General features: G+C 41.5%; 1 protein-coding gene across 1 annotated transcript; it reads left to right on the top strand.

Annotated features, from left to right (window-relative positions):
* Positions 1–4,974: 4,974 nt before the first annotated feature.
* On the top strand, positions 4,975–20,527 carry LOC124118139 (prostaglandin reductase 1-like). The gene is made up of 9 exons (XM_046480228.2): positions 4,975–5,167; positions 6,982–7,027; positions 8,559–8,615; positions 9,216–9,395; positions 10,245–10,362; positions 12,601–12,753; positions 13,882–13,987; positions 15,020–15,138; positions 20,040–20,527. Exons 1-9 carry the CDS (start codon positions 5,062–5,064, stop codon positions 20,148–20,150), a joined length of 996 nt encoding a protein of 331 aa, XP_046336184.1. The 5' UTR covers positions 4,975–5,061; the 3' UTR covers positions 20,151–20,527.
* The last annotated feature ends 713 nt before the right edge of the window (positions 20,528–21,240 follow it).

The following is a 21,240-nucleotide window of genomic DNA, read 5'->3' as shown; positions in this document are numbered from 1 at the left end:
AAAATTCCTGTGACACTGAATATGATTTAATGCAAAGTTATGTTTTTTAACAAATCTGAAACAATTTCGGTTTGCAACAGATTAAAGAATTATGTAAGTGTTCAAATGGTTTAATTTGCCATACTGACTTCAGAAAATGCGTGATTTCATTAAAAAAACATGAACTTGCCAAAATGTCAATTTACAAATCAATAGCGTGCGTGTCCACCTCTGGTTGCGACGCAAGCAACACATCTTTGTCTCATTGAATGGACCAGGCGTCGCACAAAGTCCTGTGGGATATCTGTTCATATCTGCTGGAGCATTTTTCGAAGTTCCTGGAGTGTCTGTGGAACACGTGGTTGACGTCGAAGGCGCCGATCCATCTCATCCCACATGTGCTTGATTGGTGAGATATCAAGGGAGCGAGCCGGCCAGGGGATGACATTCACGTTGTTTTGTTGAAGAGAATCCTGAACAAGTCGAGTAATATATGGCCGGGCATTGTCATGTTGAAAGGTATTGCCTTGGCCATGACGACGCAAAAAACGCTAGAACAACAGGGCCGATGATCTCATCGTGGTAGCGCTGTCCATTGAGATTTCCCTCTACCACAATCAAACTGGTCCTCTGTCTTTCTGTAATCCCACCCCATACCATAACGCTGCCGCCCCCGAACCGATCTTCTTCCATGACACAATGATTGACGTAACGTTCACCTCGACGTCGGTACACTCGAATCCGTCCATCGCTGTGGCTGAGGTGAAAACGAGACTCATCAGTGACTAGAACTTGTCCCCACTGCATGGCCGTCCAGCGTTAGACGCTGTCTGCACCGCTGTAGACGTGCTTGACTGTGGTTTCCTGTCAAAATGGGACGTCTGGCGGGTCTTCTGGCGACAATCCCTGCACATCTGAGGCGACAACGTACGGTTTGTGAAGATATTCGTCGAAGGCCAGGGATGCTTCTTGCAGTAACTGTTGCTGGCTGGAATCGATTACGTAGGTGTGTTGTTCGAATCCAGTTGTCTTGTCGTTTATTGGTTACGCGTGGCCTGCCATTCCGAGGATGGTCTCTGACTGCATTCATCAGTTGCAAACGTTGCCATAAACACCAACTGGTGTTTCTGTGGACGTTAAATTGTCTTGCAACATCACGTTGACTCGATCCTGCTTCAAGCATACCAATGGCTCGCAGACGCTCATTTTCGGACAGGCGTGGCATTTCGTAATGTTGAATAATTATGTAATTGTGTTGTTTTTCTGAGTGGTTGTTGTCAGCATGATACTAAACAATGCATATGGAATCCTGTTAACGCACATGTTTTTATACCCATTCTTGATTAGTGAAAAGCATGGGGCTTGCATAACAGTCACCTTTTGCTTGGAATGCATGCTTTTCTGTAGCGGTTGCGTTTTGTGACTTGATTCCATACATGTACTTCAATATTAAAAACCAAACTTTACTTGTTTGAAAAATACACTAAAATATTGGTGTCACAGGAAGTTTTGCTGTTGAGTATTTAATGTATTATTTGCACAGACTCCTGAAACCATAAATATAGCTGGCTCGAAAATGTTAAAGGACTATTTGATGGATTAGGCCTTAGATTTAAATGGACCCAACAATTCATGCCAAATATAAACGTATTAAAATGTATTATTCAACAACGCATCTTTAATCAGTTTAGCCAGATTTGGATAAGTTGGATAAACAACTCTCCCAAGGCAGTATTTTACCGACTATTTAAACATAAAATCCAGTTAGAAAATCATCTGCTGTCGCCACCCTTAAGACTCAGTATCCCGATTCCTAAAATAAGATCCACAAACCATAGATTACCAAAAGAAAAGGGGCGATGGGAAAATATACCCTTGGAAGGCAAAATTTGTAGTCACTGTAATAAACATGACTTAGCTGACGAATATGACTATCTACTAATATGTCTTTTGGTGCATAACTTGCGTAAGTTATATATTCAAAAGAAGTACTTTACAAGACCAAGTGCGATACTACTTGATATGTTACTAAATACTGAAAGTTTATTCGAACAAAGACAACTAGCACAGTTTGTAACAGAAATTCTCCAGATTGTTTTTTATTAAATTATGAGTCTGTTGAAGTTAAACTTTCTATTTGTCGCACGTCTGTCTCTTGCCTTGTGTCACCATAAATCTCCATTTGTACCTTCAATATGTCATAGCTATGACCTTGAAGCGAAATCAACGTTTGTTGGGGATGTTGTTGTTGTTGACCACCGCAAGCATCGGTTGCTGAAGGCCTACTCTGTACCCGGATCTACACGGGTCCCATATATGTAACACCAACATACTTTGTCCAAAGGATTATTTGATAATACGTTGATTGATTGCTCATTGTTATCTAACTCAATGGATGGTTGACATCACGAACCGCCGAAATAGTTGTCACGTGTGTTTTGTCTTGTGACTAATGTGAAACACCAAAAACAAACTTATCTGATCAGTTGAGAAACGAAACGCTATATATTAATTTAAAATATGAGATTAATATTGTTACACAGACACGTGACATCGAACAAGTTCCGGCTGCAGACGTATGGGATATTGTTCCTTTATGTGGATATTCATGGATACATCCCTTGAACAAGGTAACTGCCTAATATTAGAAGTATAACTTTTGTCGGCTGTAATTACGATAATTAAATCTATTTTCATTCTTTTGCTGCAATATTTGAACACAATCCTTCTAAACTAGTGTCCAAAAGAAACGATACCACCTGTTTGCAACGACATAAAAGAAAAACTAAACAATGCAGAAGTTTAGGATTGGTGTTATGCTTTTGAGAAATCCTTTCACAACATCTGTACAAAAATTTCATTTCAATAAAATCTGTACAACCAATATGACAAGCCTTTAAAGATGGGTGGGGTCGAAAAATGAACATTTCGTTAGAGCACTGATCACAGAAACTACGGGAAATGTCACACCACACGTCTCAAAGTCAAGTCAGTAGCGGGTATGTCCACCGTGAGCATCAATACATGCCAGAACACGCCTACGGACTGATGACGTCAAACGTCTGATGACGTTGGGGGTGATGCGTTGCCATTCCTCGAGGAGACATCGTTCAAAGTCCTGGACGTTGACTGGAGGCACACGGCGACGTCGGATTTGCCGATCGAGGTGGTCCCATAAGTGCTCGATGGGATTCATGTCCGGTGAACATGTGGGCCATGGCAAAACCTGTACGTTGGCGTTGGCAAGGAAGTTCTGTGTCAATCTTGCTGTGTGTGGCCTTGCATTGTCATGTTGGAAAAGGAGTCCACGAGGCTGTTGCTGAATAAAAGGGCACCACAACAGGCCGTAGGATGTCATCAAGATAACGCTGTGCATTCAGGTTTCCACGAATTACGACAAGCATCGTTTTGACGTCACCACATATGCCACCCCAAACCATTAACCCTCCACCTCCAAACGGCCGGACCTGTTGGATACAGTTAGGCGCCAAACGTTCACCAAATCGTCGGTATACAAGCTGCCGTCCATCGTTTCTGAAGATGAGGAATCTGCTCTCATCAGAGAACATAACACGTGCCCAGTCCCGCCGTTGCCAACGTCGAACTCGCCTGGCCCAGATCAGTCTGTTGTTCCGGTGTCGAGGCGTCAGGAGCGGTCCGCGGTAGGGATGACGTGGCCGGATACCATACTGCCGTAGTCTCCTGTAGACGGTCTGTCGACTGATCCTGTGTCCCAGTGCTGTAGCCGCCGTGGACGTCGCTGTTACGGTGCGGTTCCTCAGGTGTAATACCCGGAAGTAACGATCTTCACGGGGCGTGGTTACTCGTGGTCTTCAACTCCTGGGCCTGTCTGACGTCTGACCTGTCTGACGTAACCGCTGCATCAACCTGGTGATAGTGATGCGTGCGCAGCCCAACCTTCTGGCGACGTCGACATGTGACGCTCCTTGTTGGACCATTCCAACGGCTCTCTCTCTCTCTCTCGATGGCTGTCAAACGTGGCATATCTAGTGTTCTTTTTGTTGCTGTGATATCAACGTGTCTGATCAGCCGTTTTATACAGTTTTTTCTGCACGTGCAGAACATGCTAGAGAGGGAAATGTCACTTTCACGAAATTTACCTTTTTCCCGGAAGTGTTCCCGGTATTTTTTATCGACTATGCTGTGTTTGGGATATGCAATACGAATTGGCATGTTTTCATACTTGACAATTCACTTAGTAAAAAACAATTTTGAAAATAAGTTGGTATCGTTTCTTTTGGACACTAGTTTAGTTCCTTTACTTTAACGTTGGGAAGTTCTTCGGTGCAAGACAGACCACACTAAGTCGTTGTGTTCACAAGCGTTTTCGTTTGTAGATGTGTACATGGTACAGTCACTGTGTAAAATGTGATTCCCTTGGCTCAATCTGATTAAGAACTTTAAAATGGCTTAACAACATCACAATAGACTAATAATGCAAGGATAAGAAGCCAAAAATATCAGTATATAAAATATCCATTGACTTGATCGTTTTCTTTTAATCTTATCATTTTCAGTTACTGGATTATGAAATTAAACATCAAAATGTCGGGAATCCGTTACCATAATAAACTATATTATTATATTATAAACTGTTAGTCAATTTGAAAAAAAACTTAAATATTTTGGCGTTTTATAAATTGTCGGAGTGAAAATTTCAGTCAACTAACATATTTGACCCTGACATATGCACACGATGCAATCATTAGTTTGTATTACAACTCAACAAACGTAACTCACTCACACACAAACACACACACACACACACACACACACACACACACACACACACACATGCACAAGAGTCGGTGTTTGATAGAACCGTTTGCCATAAATTGAAAACTGATATGTCATCATGACGCCATGAAGCCACATCGACATCCACACCGCAAAAGGTCAACAATGACATGCACATCGCACATAACGTAATCGCTCTGAATTTTGCTGACTCACGGGAAACGGTCTGTATAAAGTCTCCCGACGTGCAGATCTGCCACATCGAGAGACAGCACAGTCCAAGGTAACACAGGAGATCTACCCCGGATAAAGATATACACGACCATGGTGAAGGGAAAGGCATGGGTGTTGGCGAAGGCTTTCGAGGGGGAGCCCACGGAGGCCAATTTCCGCCTCATCGAGGAAGAGATTCCGGCCCCCAAGCAGGGAGGTAGGGAGGGCTAGGAGTCAGCTTGATGCACTTACATAATGCTTAATGCAGTTCTCGTCGAGATTGTATATCTTGCTTGGTCATGGAGACCGTAAAGTTAATATCGCCCAGCAGTATTGCTTATTATGTGTTCAGGGATGAGTGAGCGTGCATGGTTTACTTCTTTAACAGTTATTTCGAGACGTAGATGAAATTTCGAAATGAAGGTCCGTTTAGCTTTTTGGTTTTGCCCACGAACATACAAATGGTGAGGACAAACCAAAAATTATACTCAGGGGTGAATCTGAGACTCGAACCCACGATTAGCAGATCCTGACACAGCCGTGGAACGCAACTTTGCACCGTGAATTGGGGCGCCTTAGTCCATTGGGCCACCAGTGCCCTCTAGTGTACTGGATGAGGTTGAAATTCTTTTATTTAAGAAGGTTTGAATCCCGGCTTTGCCCTCTTTTCCATGGCAAGATAAGTGAATATTTGAACAGTTTTCCAAATGAAAATCAGTTAATGTTAATGCATAAGCATGCTCTAAGCGCTAAGACATTATTACCCCGGTCAATGGATCAGTGTGAACTCATCATTCTCAGCTCCCTAGGGAGTATACAATCCAAGCTATTCACACTTGTAACTGGATGGTATTCTCTTCTTGGAGGTGAGGAGGGGCGGTGGGGATGCTAACGTGGCTCACGCACGCAACACGCACGCACTCGCGCACGCACTCACATGCGCTGCACTTAGTTATGAAGAAACTTATACGATCATTGCTACTATAATTTTTCCTTGGCGTATTTTCAAAGACACAATGTCATAAGTCCATTACGGTGGCCCATAAGAGTCTGTTTTTCCATATTTTGATATTTCACTTACTTTTATCGTTACGTTTTGCAAATTAACACGATTTGTCTACAAATTTGTGATAAATCATGTGTAAAGAAGATATTGTATCGCTGAAAAGTGAAACAAAATGTCAAAAACTAAAATGAAAATGTCAAAAATCAAAAACTAAAATGTCAAAAACTAAAATGAAAATGTCAAAAGCGAAAGCGAAAATGTCAAAAACTAAAATGAAAACACAGAAAACTATTTCCACCGCGGTGATAATATTTCCACCGCGGTGAAAACTATCAATCCCAGATAATCTACCTGTTAATGTTGAACCACATCATAGATCGGGGTTGTCATCTTGCTTCTTTCTATATCTCGTTACCGAGAATGTAAACACTGATTGTCAGCCATTGACAGCTGTGAGGTGTGAGTCGACGTGATGTAGGTCAAGTTCTGCCACATCCAAGTTCGGAGTGGAGAGGCATTTATTTTGATTTTATGATTGTTTACTGGGGGTAATTGCTAACTAAATAATAACACTTACACATGGAAAGCGCTCGGTTCAAAATTATAATAAAGAGGTATCTATTCTACAGTGGGACTACATCAAATTTCAAAACACAGTAGGTTTATCTCCTAAATATCTATGGGCACGGGTGGCCCAGTCGTCTAAGGCGCCGCGATTCGCTGTGTGAAAATATCACTTTTCCAAACTTTAAAAACCTCATTCTTTCGTGTATGATAAATGAATGTACATTGCATCGTGTTTACGGAAAGAAATGATAATTTTTTATCAGTTTATCCAGAGACAATTATATAATTTTATGATCTCCGGTTTATTCTGTCCTTCAGTGCATGCTTCCTCTGCTTGATATATTTGTTTGTGACAAGCCATTTCTACGTTCCCGTTTCCCTGCGTGTTGTGCCCGTGCACATGTGTTCGATCGCTTGTCTCCAGCACACGACCAAGTACATTCTACAATTTGTTTCAGAGTTTGTGACTGAGGCAATATGTCTGACTGTTGATCCATATATGAGGTTTGTGTTTATTTTTGTTCTCCTGCACCTGTAAATTCGTCAGTGTTCATGCCATACGCACGCGTGTGTTTCACAGTGTTTCATATAAAATGCACGTGTGCGTTTGACAGTGTTTCATATCACATGCAGATGTGTGTTTGACAGTGTTTCATATCACATGCACGCGTGTGTTTGACAATGTGTCATATCAAATGCACGTGTGTGTTTGACAGTGTTTCATATCACATGCACGCGTGTGTTTGACAATGTTTCATATCACATGCACGTGTTTGTTTGACAGTGTTTCGTATCACATGCACATGTGTGTTTCACAGTGGTTCATATCATTTGCACGTGGTGTTTTCATGCCATACGCACGCGTGTGTTTCACAGTGTTTCATATAAAATGCACGTGTGCGTTTGACAGTGTTTCATATCACATGCAGGTGTGTGTTTGACAGTGTTTCATATCACATGCACGCGTGTGTTTGACAATGTTTCATATCACATGCACGCGTGTGTTTGACAATGTTTCATATCACATGCACGTGTTTGTTTGACAGTGTTTCGTATCACATGCACATGTGTGTTTCACAGTGGTTCATATCACATGCACGTGGTGTTTGACAGTCTACATGAAACATGCATGTGTACAGTATCAGTGTTTATATTACATGCATGTAACAATGTTTCATGTCACTTGCACGTGCATACTATGACAATGTCTATCTCACATGCACGTGTATATTTGACCATGTCTTTCTAACATGCAGGTGTATATTTGACCATGTCTATCTCACATGCACGTGTATATTTGACCATGTCTATCTCACATGAACGTGTGTATTTGACCATGTCTATCTCACATGCACGTGTATATTTGACCATGTCTATCTCACATGCACGTGTGTATTTGACCATGTTATCTCACTAGCACGTGTATATTTGACCATGAATATCTCACATGCACGTGTATATTTGACCATGTCTATCTAACATGCACGTGTATATTTGACCATGTCTATCTAACATGCAAGCGTATATTTGACCATGTCTATCTCACATGCACGTGTATATTTGACCATGTCTATCTAACATGCAAGCGTATATTTGACCATGTCTATCTCACATGCACGTGTATACTTTGACTATGCCCATGTCATACGCACGTATAAACTTTGACAATATCTGTCAAATGCACGAGTATATATGACAGCGCAGTACAGAGTTGCGTCTCTTGGGTACGTGATCATGGCTTCGAATCCAGGTTCGCCCCGATTACTAGTATATTTGTAGGTTTGTTGGCATCATATCAGTGCTCGTGGGTTTCACGAAAGTGGTAAACGTCTAAGACTTGCATTACTTCGGGCTTTTCTCCAACATCAATCAAATACGACACGCCGTCAAATAACTGAAACACTGTTCACGCGGCGGAAAACCAAACTCACTCACTACTCTCTCGAACATTTGTTCTCTAATATATGTCATACATTCAATAGAACCGTGCACTAATTAGAATGTATCATGTACTCATGATCTCTGTGTTGTCAAGAACCGGCATGGCTGGGTCGGCTGTAGGAAATGTGCTGATGGGAGAACAAGTCTCAAGGTAGGACACACAATAAACACAAAATTAACACAAAAATAAACAGCATTAAACACATTAACCACAACAATAGTTCCGACACTTATAATAATTAACACATAACTGAACACAACGTTAAGCACCTCTTAACACAAGAATACAGTTTTAAACACAGCATTTAAAACGATAACAAATAAAGAATATACAATAAATACAACAACATATGTATATCAATATTGTTCATCGTGTCGAGATTTTCATTCTATAATCGCTGCCATAAGTTTGTTTAAGAAGTGATGTTGCAGTTGTATTTCTCTGATCCGTTACCCTCTTGTGGTGTCTTTCATATTGGTCTCAACACTCCAGCTACATGTATCTAATGACAGTGAATAGGCCCAGAGTATTTGTAGATATTATGCCTTGGAGAGTCAAAGATGACACTGCCATCATTGACGTTCACAACGACTGGGAATTATTTTAACTGTCAGTAACTGGTTCAGTGCTTGAAGGCACGGGCTGCTGTACATGGCACATACTGATTGAATAACTGTTACTACGTTTCTAACTCCTTTAATTGTGGCCTGTATATGATTGTCTTGAAACCATTGCTGCTTCAACCTTCAGAGTGACTGAGAGCAAAAACAGCCAGTACCCTGTTGGGGCACTCGTCCAGTGTTACAGTGGGTGGCGGAGCAGGTCGTTGGTCAACCCCAAAGAAAACCCCGAGGCTCTCAAGCTTCTTAAAGTGCCCAACCTCGGTGGCAAAGACCCGTCTATAGCTCTTGGAGTCATTGGGATGACAGGGTAAGGGCGAGTGAAAAAATATCTCTTTGAGTGTGAGGAACCTAGAATTTAGTGTATTTTCTTATTCAATTTGATGTCGCCGTCTTCCTGTAGGTTCTGATGTTACGGCGTGTCAGCTGCCTGTGGAGTAGGGCCCAAAGTGACGCAGGTCGTACACGTTTAATACTGACAGACCAAAGAATGTCATTTGTGCGAATTCAGGATTCGAACTCGAGACCAGCTGATCCTTACATGGCTAAGGACGCAACGCTTGATAGCGTTCGGTCTGTTAACTCAGACATTTTATATACATGCGCTATTTTGTGCAGTCCTGGTTGTCTTCCTTGACTTTGTGAATCCAGACCATTCTTATGCCGGTCTCTCTAAAATCAGATTTTTACTCCTCTCTACGTCAAATTTTGACCACACACATACAGACGCTCGCGTCAGGTGATCATTGAGTTAACTTTGATCCCCAAGTTTAAACATAGGATGGGTTCTAGAGACAATCAACTTTCCAATCTCGATTTAAGAGTTTCGATCCTTACAACGAACACAAATATCCCCTCTGTGGTATACCCCTTTTTCGTGTAGATGACATGGCGCTCAGATACGATGTATATAATGTCCATAACAAAATACACGCGCGCCTTTGTTATTTTGCCACGTACTTTGCCGATTATATTCATTTTCAAGATACAGAAATCCAATATGCTTGTCTGAAAACTTCGCTCACCCGTTCTGGGAGCTTAGAAGCCTGTCGCTGTTTGGCTGATTAAAAGGTTCATCCTCAGATATTCACGTAGAGAGTTATAATATCAGAGTAAAAGTTCCGATTTTAATGAGATTGTCCTGGTGCCATCGTTTCAGAGTGACGGCGTATCTAGGTTTCCTGGAGGTGTGTCAGCCCAAAGCTGGGGACACGGTGCTGGTCAGCGGGGCAGCAGGGGCAGTAGGCAGTGTGGTTGGACAGATCGCCAAGATCAAGGTAGGGCGGAGAAACACAATTCTATGAATACTTGTCAGTGTCTCCTTGTCTGCTTGTCTGCTTGTTCTAATCCGGAATAGTGTCGGTTTTACAGTGTTAGACCACTGAGATACCATCCAGTTTGACATGGATACCCCAATCATGCACAGTAAACTGACTCCGAGCTGACCAGTTTTGTCACCAGAAAAGGTTAACAATAAGTACCATCTTTTAACGTGTTTTGGAATTACGCGGCCGGGGATGGAAACCTCGACCTTCCGCTCTCCGGGCAAACACTCTATCAACTAAACCACATAGGCGGTCGATATATGATATATACTGAACAACAAAAGTTCCTGTGACGCTGAATAAGATTTAATGCAAAGTTATGTTTTTTACCAAATCTGAAACAATTTCAGTTTGGAACAGATAAAAGACTCCTGTAAGTGTTCAAATGGTTTAATTTGCCATACTGACTTCAGAAAATGCGTGATTTCATTAAAAAAAATGTCAATTTACAAATCAAAAGCGTGCGTTTCCACCTCTGGTTGCGATGCAAGCAACACATCTTCGTCTCATGGAATGGACCAGGCGTCGCACAAAGTCCTGTAGGATATCTGTCCATATCTGCTGGAGCATTTTTCGAAGTTCCTGGAGTGTCTGTGGAACACGTGGTTGACGTCGAAGGCGCCGATCCATCTCATCCCACATGTGCTCGATTAGTGAGAGATCAATTTTTTAAGGGAGCGAGCCGGCCAGGGGATGACATTCACGTTGTTTTGTTGAAGAGAATCCTGAACAAGTCGAGCAATATGAGGCCGGGCGTTGTCATGTTGAAAGGTTATGCCTGGGCCATGACAACGCAAAAACAGTACAACAACAAGGCCGATGATCTCGTCGCGGTAGCTCTGTCCTTTGAGATTTGCCTCTACCACTATCAAACGGGACCTCTGTCTTGCTGTAATCCCACCCCATACCATAACGCTGCCGCCGCGAACCGATCTTCTGCCATGACACAATGATTGACGTAACGTTCACCTCGACGTCGGTACACTCGAATCCGTCCATCGCTGTGGCTGAGGTGAAAACGAGACTCGTTAGTGAGTAGAACTTGTCCCCACTGCATGGCCGTCCAGCGTAGTTGTCTTGTCGATTATTGGTTACGCGTGGCCGGCCACTCCGAGGATGGTCTCTGACTGCATTCGTCTGTTGCCAACGTTGACATAAACACCAAATGGTGTTTCTGTGGACGTTAAATTGTCTTGAAACATCACGTTGACTCGATCCTGCTTCAAGCATACCAATGGCTCACAGACGCTCATTTTCGGACAGGCGTGGCATTTCGTAATGTTGAATAATTATGTAATTTTGTTGTTTTTCTGAGTGGTGGTTGTCAGCACGATGCTAAACAATGCATATGGAATCCCGTTAACGCACATGTTTTTATACCCCTTCTACGGGAGTGAAATGCATGGGGCTTGCATAAAAGTCAACTTTTGCATGAAATGCATGCTTTTCTGTAGCAGTTGCGTTTTTGTGACTTGAATCCATACATGTACTACAATATTGAAAACCAAACTTTACTTGTTTGAAAAATACACGAAAATATTGGTGTCACAGGAACTTTTGTTGTTGAGTATAAATTATCTTAATCTCATATGAGTGAGTGAGTATGGTTTTACGCCGCTTTTAGCAATATTCAAGCAATATCGCGGCGGGGGACACCACAAATGGGCTTCACACATTGCACTGTGAGGAATCGAATCCGAGTCTTCGGCGTGACGAGCGAAAGCTCCAACCACTAGGCTACCCCACCGCCCCTTCTCACATGATGGGTCATATAATCGACCCTAAAAGTAAGAGTGTCTCTACCAGGTGTTATACAATCTCAACCTCTGTTGGAAGTCACAAAACATCTAATAGATTCGGGGGCACGGGTTGCCCAGTCGTCTAAGGCGCCGCGACTCGCTATGCAGAGTGCGTCCCTTGGGCACAACAGAAACCTACGGTTGTGGGTTCGAGTCCCGGTTCGCCCCAATTATGTTTCTAGGTTTGTCAGCACCATACCCGTGCTCGTGGGTTTCACCGAAGTGGTCCAAGACCTGCATCATGTGGGGCTTTCCTGCCATTAAGCTGACACGCCGTGATATGACTGGAATACTGTTAAAAGCGGCGTTAAACACAACTCACTCACTCACTCACTCTAATAGATTCCTCCTTTCAGAGGTAAAAAATAATGTATTTCTTAATTGTTTGCAGGGTTGCAGGGTGATTGGGTCTGCCGGATCCAAGCAGAAGTGTGATTGGTTGAAGAGTCTTGGGTTTGACTACGTGTTCAACTATAAGGACGTAAAACTGGACGACGCACTTAAGGCTGCTGCACCAAAGGGCATCGACTGTTTCTATGACAACGTGTGTAACACGTTAATATTTACATTTACATGCCGTAATGTTTTTAAATAGTTGTCAGGTTACATGTATAACGCTGTTCTAAAAATACACACCGTGTATCCTTCATTTGTTTTAAAGCCTGTATTAATTTTGGATGCAGAGAAGTAATGATATGACCTGTGATCTTATGTTAATTGAAATGAGTGTCACTGTTCCACGCTGTAGAAAGCAGTATGATGTCGGGGGTGATGATGATGATGATGATGATGATGATGTATTGTTTTGTTTAAAGTCTTAACTCGACAATGTGCAATCTATATGATAGCAGAATGTAATTATTCGAGTCTGGTCGAGACAAGTAAGTATTGACTATCATCCGAATCTTTCGAAGGTAAAGATGACATGCAATTAACCAAGTGAGCCGGACCACCCGAGCCATTTAGTCGCCTCGTACGAAAAACAATACCCGTAAAGATCCGGGGTAGAACAGGTCTTCAGCAACCCGTGCTTGCCATAAAAGGTGACTATGCTTGTCGTAAAGGGCGACTAACGGGATCGGGTGGTCAGGCTCGGTGACTTGGTTGATGCATGTCATCGTATCCCAATTGCGTAGATCGATGATCATGATGTCAATCACTGGATAGTCTGGTCCAGACTCGATTATTTACAGACCGCCGTCATACAGCTGGAATATTGCTGAGTGCGGCGTTAAACAACAAACAAACAAACAGAACGAGAAGCAAATGTAGCTGGAGACCTATATTCTTTCATGGAATCTCTATGGGGTAAAGGACCGCCTCCGTGGTCTAATGGTTGAGCGTCCGCCCGGAGAGCGGAAGGTCCGGGGTCCGAAGGTACCTGTTGTTACCCTGTCTGGCGCTCGGCATTAAGGGACTAAAACAAGGACTGGTCGGAGTCAGTATACTGTGGCTGAGTGGGGTATTCATGTTAAACTGCGGCATGGTATCTCAGTGAGCTAGCACTATAAATCGGCATCAGTCCGACAAGTACAAGCAGCCACACACACACACACACACATACACGTGCATGCACATGGCAAATATAAGTGCAATAATCTTGGTCGCGACGTTAAACCCCATTTCACCTCACCATGGGGGAAAAGCAATGATGATTGCTATGTGTTTTCAGGTCGGTGGTGAAAACGCCTACCGCGTGCTGGAGCACATGAACAACTACGGACGGATGTGTGTGGGAGGTGCCATTTCCACCTATAACACCGGCAAGGAACCATTGGGTACGTTCAGCACAGACAGAACACACTCCACCATATATACACAAGGGCAGGTAACTCTTACCTGTCTTCTCCAAAGTGAACTTTCAAACTACGATGACGCTCTCGGGAAGCTTTGGCTTGTCAAGTGTAGTTTAGACACCTCTCTAGTGATTTTTATGAATCACCACGAAGGGGAATTTAAATACGGGAGCTATCTACGTTTTTCATTGTTACCCATTAAGTGTCATGGCCTAAATATATGTCCAGCTATTAGTCCTATATTTATGCCGAAAATATTTGAATAGCAAATCCTGACAGCGTGTGTCCATCTTTGTTGACATTGTAGACTGTTGACAATGTATCGAAATGAGCTACAGTACCATGGCGCTATTGGTTTGGTTGTCAGTCTAATTGCCGAAACATATTCTTTGGAAATGATGCCTTCAAAGTATGGTCGAAAGGGTCAAAATAAAGTAACAGTAACATGACAGAAGCATTGGACTTTGGTGAGTTTGTGAGTGGTATGGACTTACCCCGATTTAAGTAATTTAAAACAGAAACAAGGCGGGAGACACCAGAAATGGGCTTCACACATTGTAGAATGGGTACGGGGGCTTCGGCGTTAGTGTAGTTTCAAAGGACCGCCTCCGTGGTCTTGTGGTAGAGCGTCCGCCCGGACCTTACCTAAAGACATCAAGAAGGACTATAAAATCGGCATTAGTAAAAGCCGACACACCCAACACTCACCACCCCACCCCCCACCCCCCACCCCAACCCCACCACACCCCACCACACCACACACACACACCCTCCGAACCCAACACACACACACGTGAGCGCAACGTTAAAGCCCATTTCATTTCACCTCGCTACTTTTAAGGATATCATTTGGCGGAAAACCAGACTGACAGTTCATAAAATTGTAAAATTATATCTTGGTGGACGGATATGTGAACGAAGTAAACCATGTAAATGAAATGCATGCATGAATGTGTTATATATCATGTAATCTTCTAATATGTAGTTCTGACTTATTTACTCTATGTTTTACAGTGCCGTCACCATTCCGCAACATCCTCAAAAAGAGATTAAAAGTACAGGGATTCGTCATTTTTGACTGGGATTCCAAATTTCAGGAGAGCAGAACCCAACTTCTTAGATGGGTAAATGAGGTAAGTGGTCACATAATTATACATAGCGGTCGTAGACACATTGTTATACATAGCAGTCATAGATACATTGTTATACATAGCAGTCATAGATACATTGTTATACATAGCAGTCGTAGACACATTGTTATATATAGCAGTCATAGACACATTGTTATACATAGCAGTCATAGACACATTGTTATACATGGCAGTCGTAGACACATTGTTATACATAGCAGTCAAGGACACATTGTTATACATAGCAGTCATAGATACATTGTTATACATAGCAGTCGTAGACACATTGTTATACATAGCAGTCATAGACACATTGTTATACATAGCAGTCATGGACACATTGTTATACATAGCATTCATGGACACATTGTTATACATAGCAGCCATGGACACATTGTTATACATAGCAGACATGGACACATTGTTATACATAGCAGCCATAGACACATTGTTATACATAGCAGTCATGGACACATTGTTATACATAGCAGACATGGACACACTGTTATACATAGCAGTCATAGATACATTGTTATACATAGCAGCCATGGACACATTGTTATACATAGCAGCCATGGACACATTGTTATACATAGCAGTCATGGACACATTGTTATACATAGCAGACATGGACACACTGTTATACATAGCAGTCATAGATACATTGTTATACATGGCAGCCATGGACACATTGTTATACATAGCAGACATGGACACACTGTTATACATAGCAGTCATAGATACATTGTTATACATAGCAGAGTTGGACACACTGTTATACATAGCAGTCGTAGACACATTGTTATACATAACAGTCATAGCCACACTGTTATACAAAGCAGTCAAGGACACATTGTTATACATAGCAGTCATAGCCACATTGTTATACATGGCAGTCAAGACAAGACAAGAAGTTTATTGTATGAAAGGCCTCCGGCCTATATACAAATACACACAATGTATACATACTTTCAACATATATGTGCGTTCTAGGAGACATTTGTATTTACAAGTTCTTGCCGAATATTGAGTGCTTGATGGAGAAATTGAGCTAAACTGTAGATTACACCAGAAGATTGATTAGACATAAGTGATATAAGGGATGTGGTACATTGCTGTTTAAGGTATTTAGCGGGTACAAAACGTTTTCGGATATGTTGGTAAAACTCACAGATAAAAAGTACATGAAATTCGTCCTCAACACACATATCACATAATGGACACAAACGTATAGATTTTAACGTATTTTGTCTTCTTCCGGTATTTACTCTAATATCACTCAGTCCCATACGAAAACGCGTGAATGTTGACGAAGATTTAAATTACAAAGAACACTTAAATATTTTTCAGGCTCCAGTAAGGATTTGAATGATCTATACACATCATATCTGCTACTTGCATTTAAATTAGACATCCATGTTTGATAAAAGGTATTTACAATTCTTTCTTTGAACATATTTACAAACATACAGGTGTTACCAACTCCTTGATAAATCCAAGCATAGCCAAAGCCATTTGAGAACAAAAGTCCCCGAATATTTGATGCCCAAGTGTTGTAACCCAGATTATCATAGTTGTATACCATATTGTAAGCTTTCCTTGGCAGTCACTGTTTGTGCATAGTAAGTATTTTTAACCAATATATGATACCACGAATATATGAATTAACGTACAGAGGATATCTACCGCACTCTCCGTAAACAATATTATAAGGGGAGTTGACTCCAGTCATTAAAAAAAATTTACAAGCAAGAAGATGTACTTTTTCGATTGTATTAAAATGTTTAAAACCCCATAATTCAGAGCCATACAACAGTATTAGTTGTATCTGTGTGTCAAACAATTTAAAGAATATACTTGGGGATAAAGGCTGGAGTTTAGATAAAGTTGACAATAACATGACCATGGCTTTTTTACCCCTTACAGATAAATCCTTAACAAGATTACCCATACTTAAAGTGTTGGTAAACAGAACACCTAGGTTTTTATACTTGCTAACAACTTTAACTCTCGAACCCTTATATAACCATTTTTCGACTGAAGCTAATGGGCCACCTCTTCTAAAAACGACTATGTTTGTCTTTTCTAAGTTTACAGTTAACTTCCAATCATCAGTGTAATCAGTCAAAATGTTTAATTGGTTCTGAAGACCCGAGACTGAGTGTGATATAAGAATAACATCATCAGCAAACAATAATAAGAACAATTCTAAAATATCCGGACATAATTGGACCCCGTGTTTGCCACTATTCAATATTTCTATACACAATTCGTTAATAAAGAATGAAAATAGAATGGGACTTAATACGCATCCTTGTTTCAAGCCAAGCGGACAATCAAAAAAGTCAGTGAAATCACCTTTACAACGCACACACGCCCTGACATTAGAGTACATACTTTTAAGAATCAGGTACATTTTGCCCCGTAATCCAGCTCTCCTAAGGCACACCCACAGTTTATGACGATTCACAGAATCAAAAGCCTTCCGGAAATCAACAAAAGCTACATACAGTTTTCTCCCACGTTCCATCAAATATTTTTCTATAATTGCATTTAATGTAAAAATATGATCTGTAGTCGAATAGTGTTTTCTAAACCCGGCCTGATATTCTATCCCTCATATTGGCCCATAACGTTAGTCTGTTGTTTAATATACTCGAAAATACTTTCCCCAAAATACTGTTTAATGTTATACCTCTATAATTATCTGCATTGCTAGCATCTCCTTTCTTGTGAATAGGTATAACAATGCCCTTCGACCACGAACTTGGAAATACGCCTGAACGAAAAATCATATTAAACAATTCTGTAAGATAGGGCAAAATTATCTCCCTTGATGATTGCAGCATTTCAGCAAGAATATTATCAAGTCCCGGGGATTTACGTTTTTTAAGTGACTGAATTGCTGTCAGTATCTCATGACGTTGAATATCAGATTCAAGGATTTCCCGATCTATTTCAGAAAAGAAATCATCTTCATTTATAGGATCAAATATGTCATCAAAAAGCGTATGATCAAATACGTCATTTGTTGAAAATACTTCTTTAAAATAAATTGCCCATTCAGCTTTTGAAATGCTACAAGCAGGGATGTTTTTCATGTTAATGGATCGAACCTCTTTCCAAAATTTCTTAGCATTACCCATTGCATTACATAGCTGTCCAATTCTATTGTGTCGTATCTTGTTCTTATATAACCTGATTTCGTACTTATATCGATTTCTTAAGGAACAGTAACTCTTTCTGTTATCAACAGACTTGTTACTTCTAAATTTCCGTCGTGCTCGCCTCGTAGCACGTTTTGCCTGCATACATTCAATGCTATAACGTCTGTTAATCATGTAGCCATTCTTAGAGCATAAGACTTTCTTCATGCAGCTGGCGGAATACAGTAAATAGTCTACGAAGCTAGACAAAGACCTATCTATACCAACATGTAGAAGTTCTATTAATTCATTCAGATTAAGACAGCTCTTAAGATTATCCAAGTAACGAGATTCGTGAAAATCATTCCAAACATATTTGACCAGAGGCTGGTCACTACACTGGTCAAGACTGTTACTTGTTAGTTTTGTGTGACAAGATAATTCAAGAGGAAAATGGTCAGAGACGGGTTTTTCCCCAATACATAATGAGGAAATATGATGGAAGAAATCAACTGAACAAATGAAATAATCATTAACGCTACTTCCCTGGTGGCTAACAAATGTAAATTCTCCGTGGAAATCCCGTAGACACATACTTATACATAGCAGACATGGACACATTGTTATACATAGCAGACATGGACACATTGTCATACACAGCAGTCATGGACACATTGTTATACATAGCAGTCATGGACACATTGTTATACATAGCAGACATGGACACATTGTCATACACAGCAGTTATGGACACATTGTTATACATAGCAGTCATGGACACATTGTTATACATAGCAGTCATGGACTCATTGTTATACATAGCAGTCATGGACACATTGTTATACATAGCAGTCATGGACACATTGTTATACATAGCAGACATGGACACATTGTTATACATAGCAGTCATGGACTCATTGTCATACACAGCAGTCATGGACACATTGTTATACATAGCAGTCACGGATACATTGTTATACATAGCAGACATGGACACACTGATATACATAGCAGTTATAGACACACTGTTATACATAGCATTCATGGACACATTGTTATGCATAGCATTCACGAACACAGTGCTTTACATAACAGGCATGGATACATTGTTATACATAGCTTACATGGACACACTGTTAATCATAGCAGTCATAGACACACTGTTATACATAGCTGTCATAGACACATTGTTTTACAAAGCAGTCATTGACCATTGCTAATTGGAACATTGCAGTCATGGTTCAGATGATCATGACTTCCTTTAATGTACGTTTTGGTTTGGGTTGGTTGGTTGTTGTTTAACGCCGCACTCAGCAATATTCCAGCGATATGACGGCGGTCTGTAAATAATCGAGTCTGGACAAGAACATTCAGTGATTAATATCATGAGCATCGATCCACGCAATTTGGATGGATGACATGCATCAACCAAGTCAGCGAGCCTGACCACCCGATCCCGTTAGTTGCCTCTTACGATAATCATAGTCGCCTCTTACGACAATTATGGTCGCCTTTTGCGGCAAGCATGGGTTCCTGAAGACCTATTGTACCCCGGATCTTCACGGGTATTTAATGTACGTCAAGACAGTGTTCATGATTGTAAGTGTTGCAGTTATTAATCACTGTTCCCGTCGTGAAAAGCACTATGAAAGTTTACTGACAGAACCGCCTTTGCAATCATGTTTTGTTAATACCACCCGAAGTTAATGGATTCTTATCCCAGCCTGATGTATATTGAAATGCATTCTTCTGCTGCAGGGCAAGCTCAAGTACAGGGAGACGGTTCATAAAGGATTTGAAAACATGCCAAAGGCATTCGTGTCCCTGTTCTCCGGAGCGAACACCGGCAAGATGATCGTGAAGGTTTAGCCCAATCTACCCAAGCATAAGCATTGTCAATATGTGCACGGGTGCGATGGTGTAGCCAATTTCTAGTGTCCACGCCCACCCCCACCCACCCACCCCTTGAAATTGCTGGAATATTGCAACACGTGGCCTACTTCAGTGATTTCACTGAGAAAATATATTCCGTTCTGATTCATGCTTATTGCAAATAACTGCTTGCTTGTCCATTCTAGCGAATATGTAATGAGATCATAGTAGACGGTACATGATACCGCAAGAACATACTTGTAGGTTGTTATATTTGGTGTGTTTTTTTACATAGGCCATGACTGACTACAGCCATATGGAAAAAAATCGGTTCTTCTTTATAACAGGCCATCACAAATAAACTGTAGTCATAAAAAAATTGAGTGTGTTTTATCTTCTGTTAAGTAGTAAATATGACACACCCTCTTTAACTCAGGATCTGTCTCCAATGGGGGGCACGGGTGGCCCAGTCGTCTAAGGCGCCGCGATTCGCTGTGCAGAGTTGCGTCCCTTTGGCACGCCAGAAATCTATGTTTGTGGGTTCGAATCCCGGTTCGCCCCGATTATGTTAATAGGTTTGTCAGCACAATACCCGTGCTCGTGGGTTTCACCGAAGTGGTAAACGTCTGAGACCTGCATCACTTCAGGCTTTCCTCCCCCTAATACACAACCTACCCACCCACTGAAAAGTTCCACACAATGCCCTCACCTGTCCATCGGCACTGGAACATTAAAAACGTTTCCATAACATACTATCACCGTCCGCGGTATACCGAGCCGGACCGGAAGTTTACACACAACACTAGCATCTATATCGTAACTTCCTGACGACAGATCACTGTCCAAACACAATCCAATCAACGCCTACCAAATCTCAACAGAAACAATGCGACACAGATACAATCACTATTAAACAATAAAATACACTGCCATAGGATAATGTACAGTTCAACCCCGTCTCCCGGCTTCCATGACCATAGGTCTTCAGCAACCCATGCTTGCCGTAAAAGGCGACTGTGTTTGTTGTAAGAGGTGACTAACGGGATCGCGTGGTCAAGCTCGGTGACTTGGATGAAGCATGTCATCG

Source organism: Haliotis rufescens, unplaced genomic scaffold (assembly GCF_023055435.1).
Source record: "Haliotis rufescens isolate VD_foot unplaced genomic scaffold, xgHalRufe1.0.p SCAF_132, whole genome shotgun sequence".
NCBI classification, from domain to species: domain Eukaryota; kingdom Metazoa; phylum Mollusca; class Gastropoda; order Lepetellida; family Haliotidae; genus Haliotis; species Haliotis rufescens.
This window is presented reverse-complemented; position numbering and strand designations above follow the sequence as displayed.

Bases quoted from the DNA above. Each gene is read 5' to 3' on its own strand.
- LOC124118139 (XM_046480228.2), top strand. From the start codon at position 5,062: ATGGTGAAGGGAAAGGCATGGGTGTTGGCGAAGGCTTTCGAGGGGGAG. The intron at 13,988-15,019 runs GTACGTTCAGCA...TATGTTTTACAG, and splicing joins CACCGGCAAGGAACCATTGG to TGCCGTCACCATTCCGCAAC. The intron at 15,139-20,039 runs GTAAGTGGTCAC...CTTCTGCTGCAG, and splicing joins TTCTTAGATGGGTAAATGAG to GGCAAGCTCAAGTACAGGGA.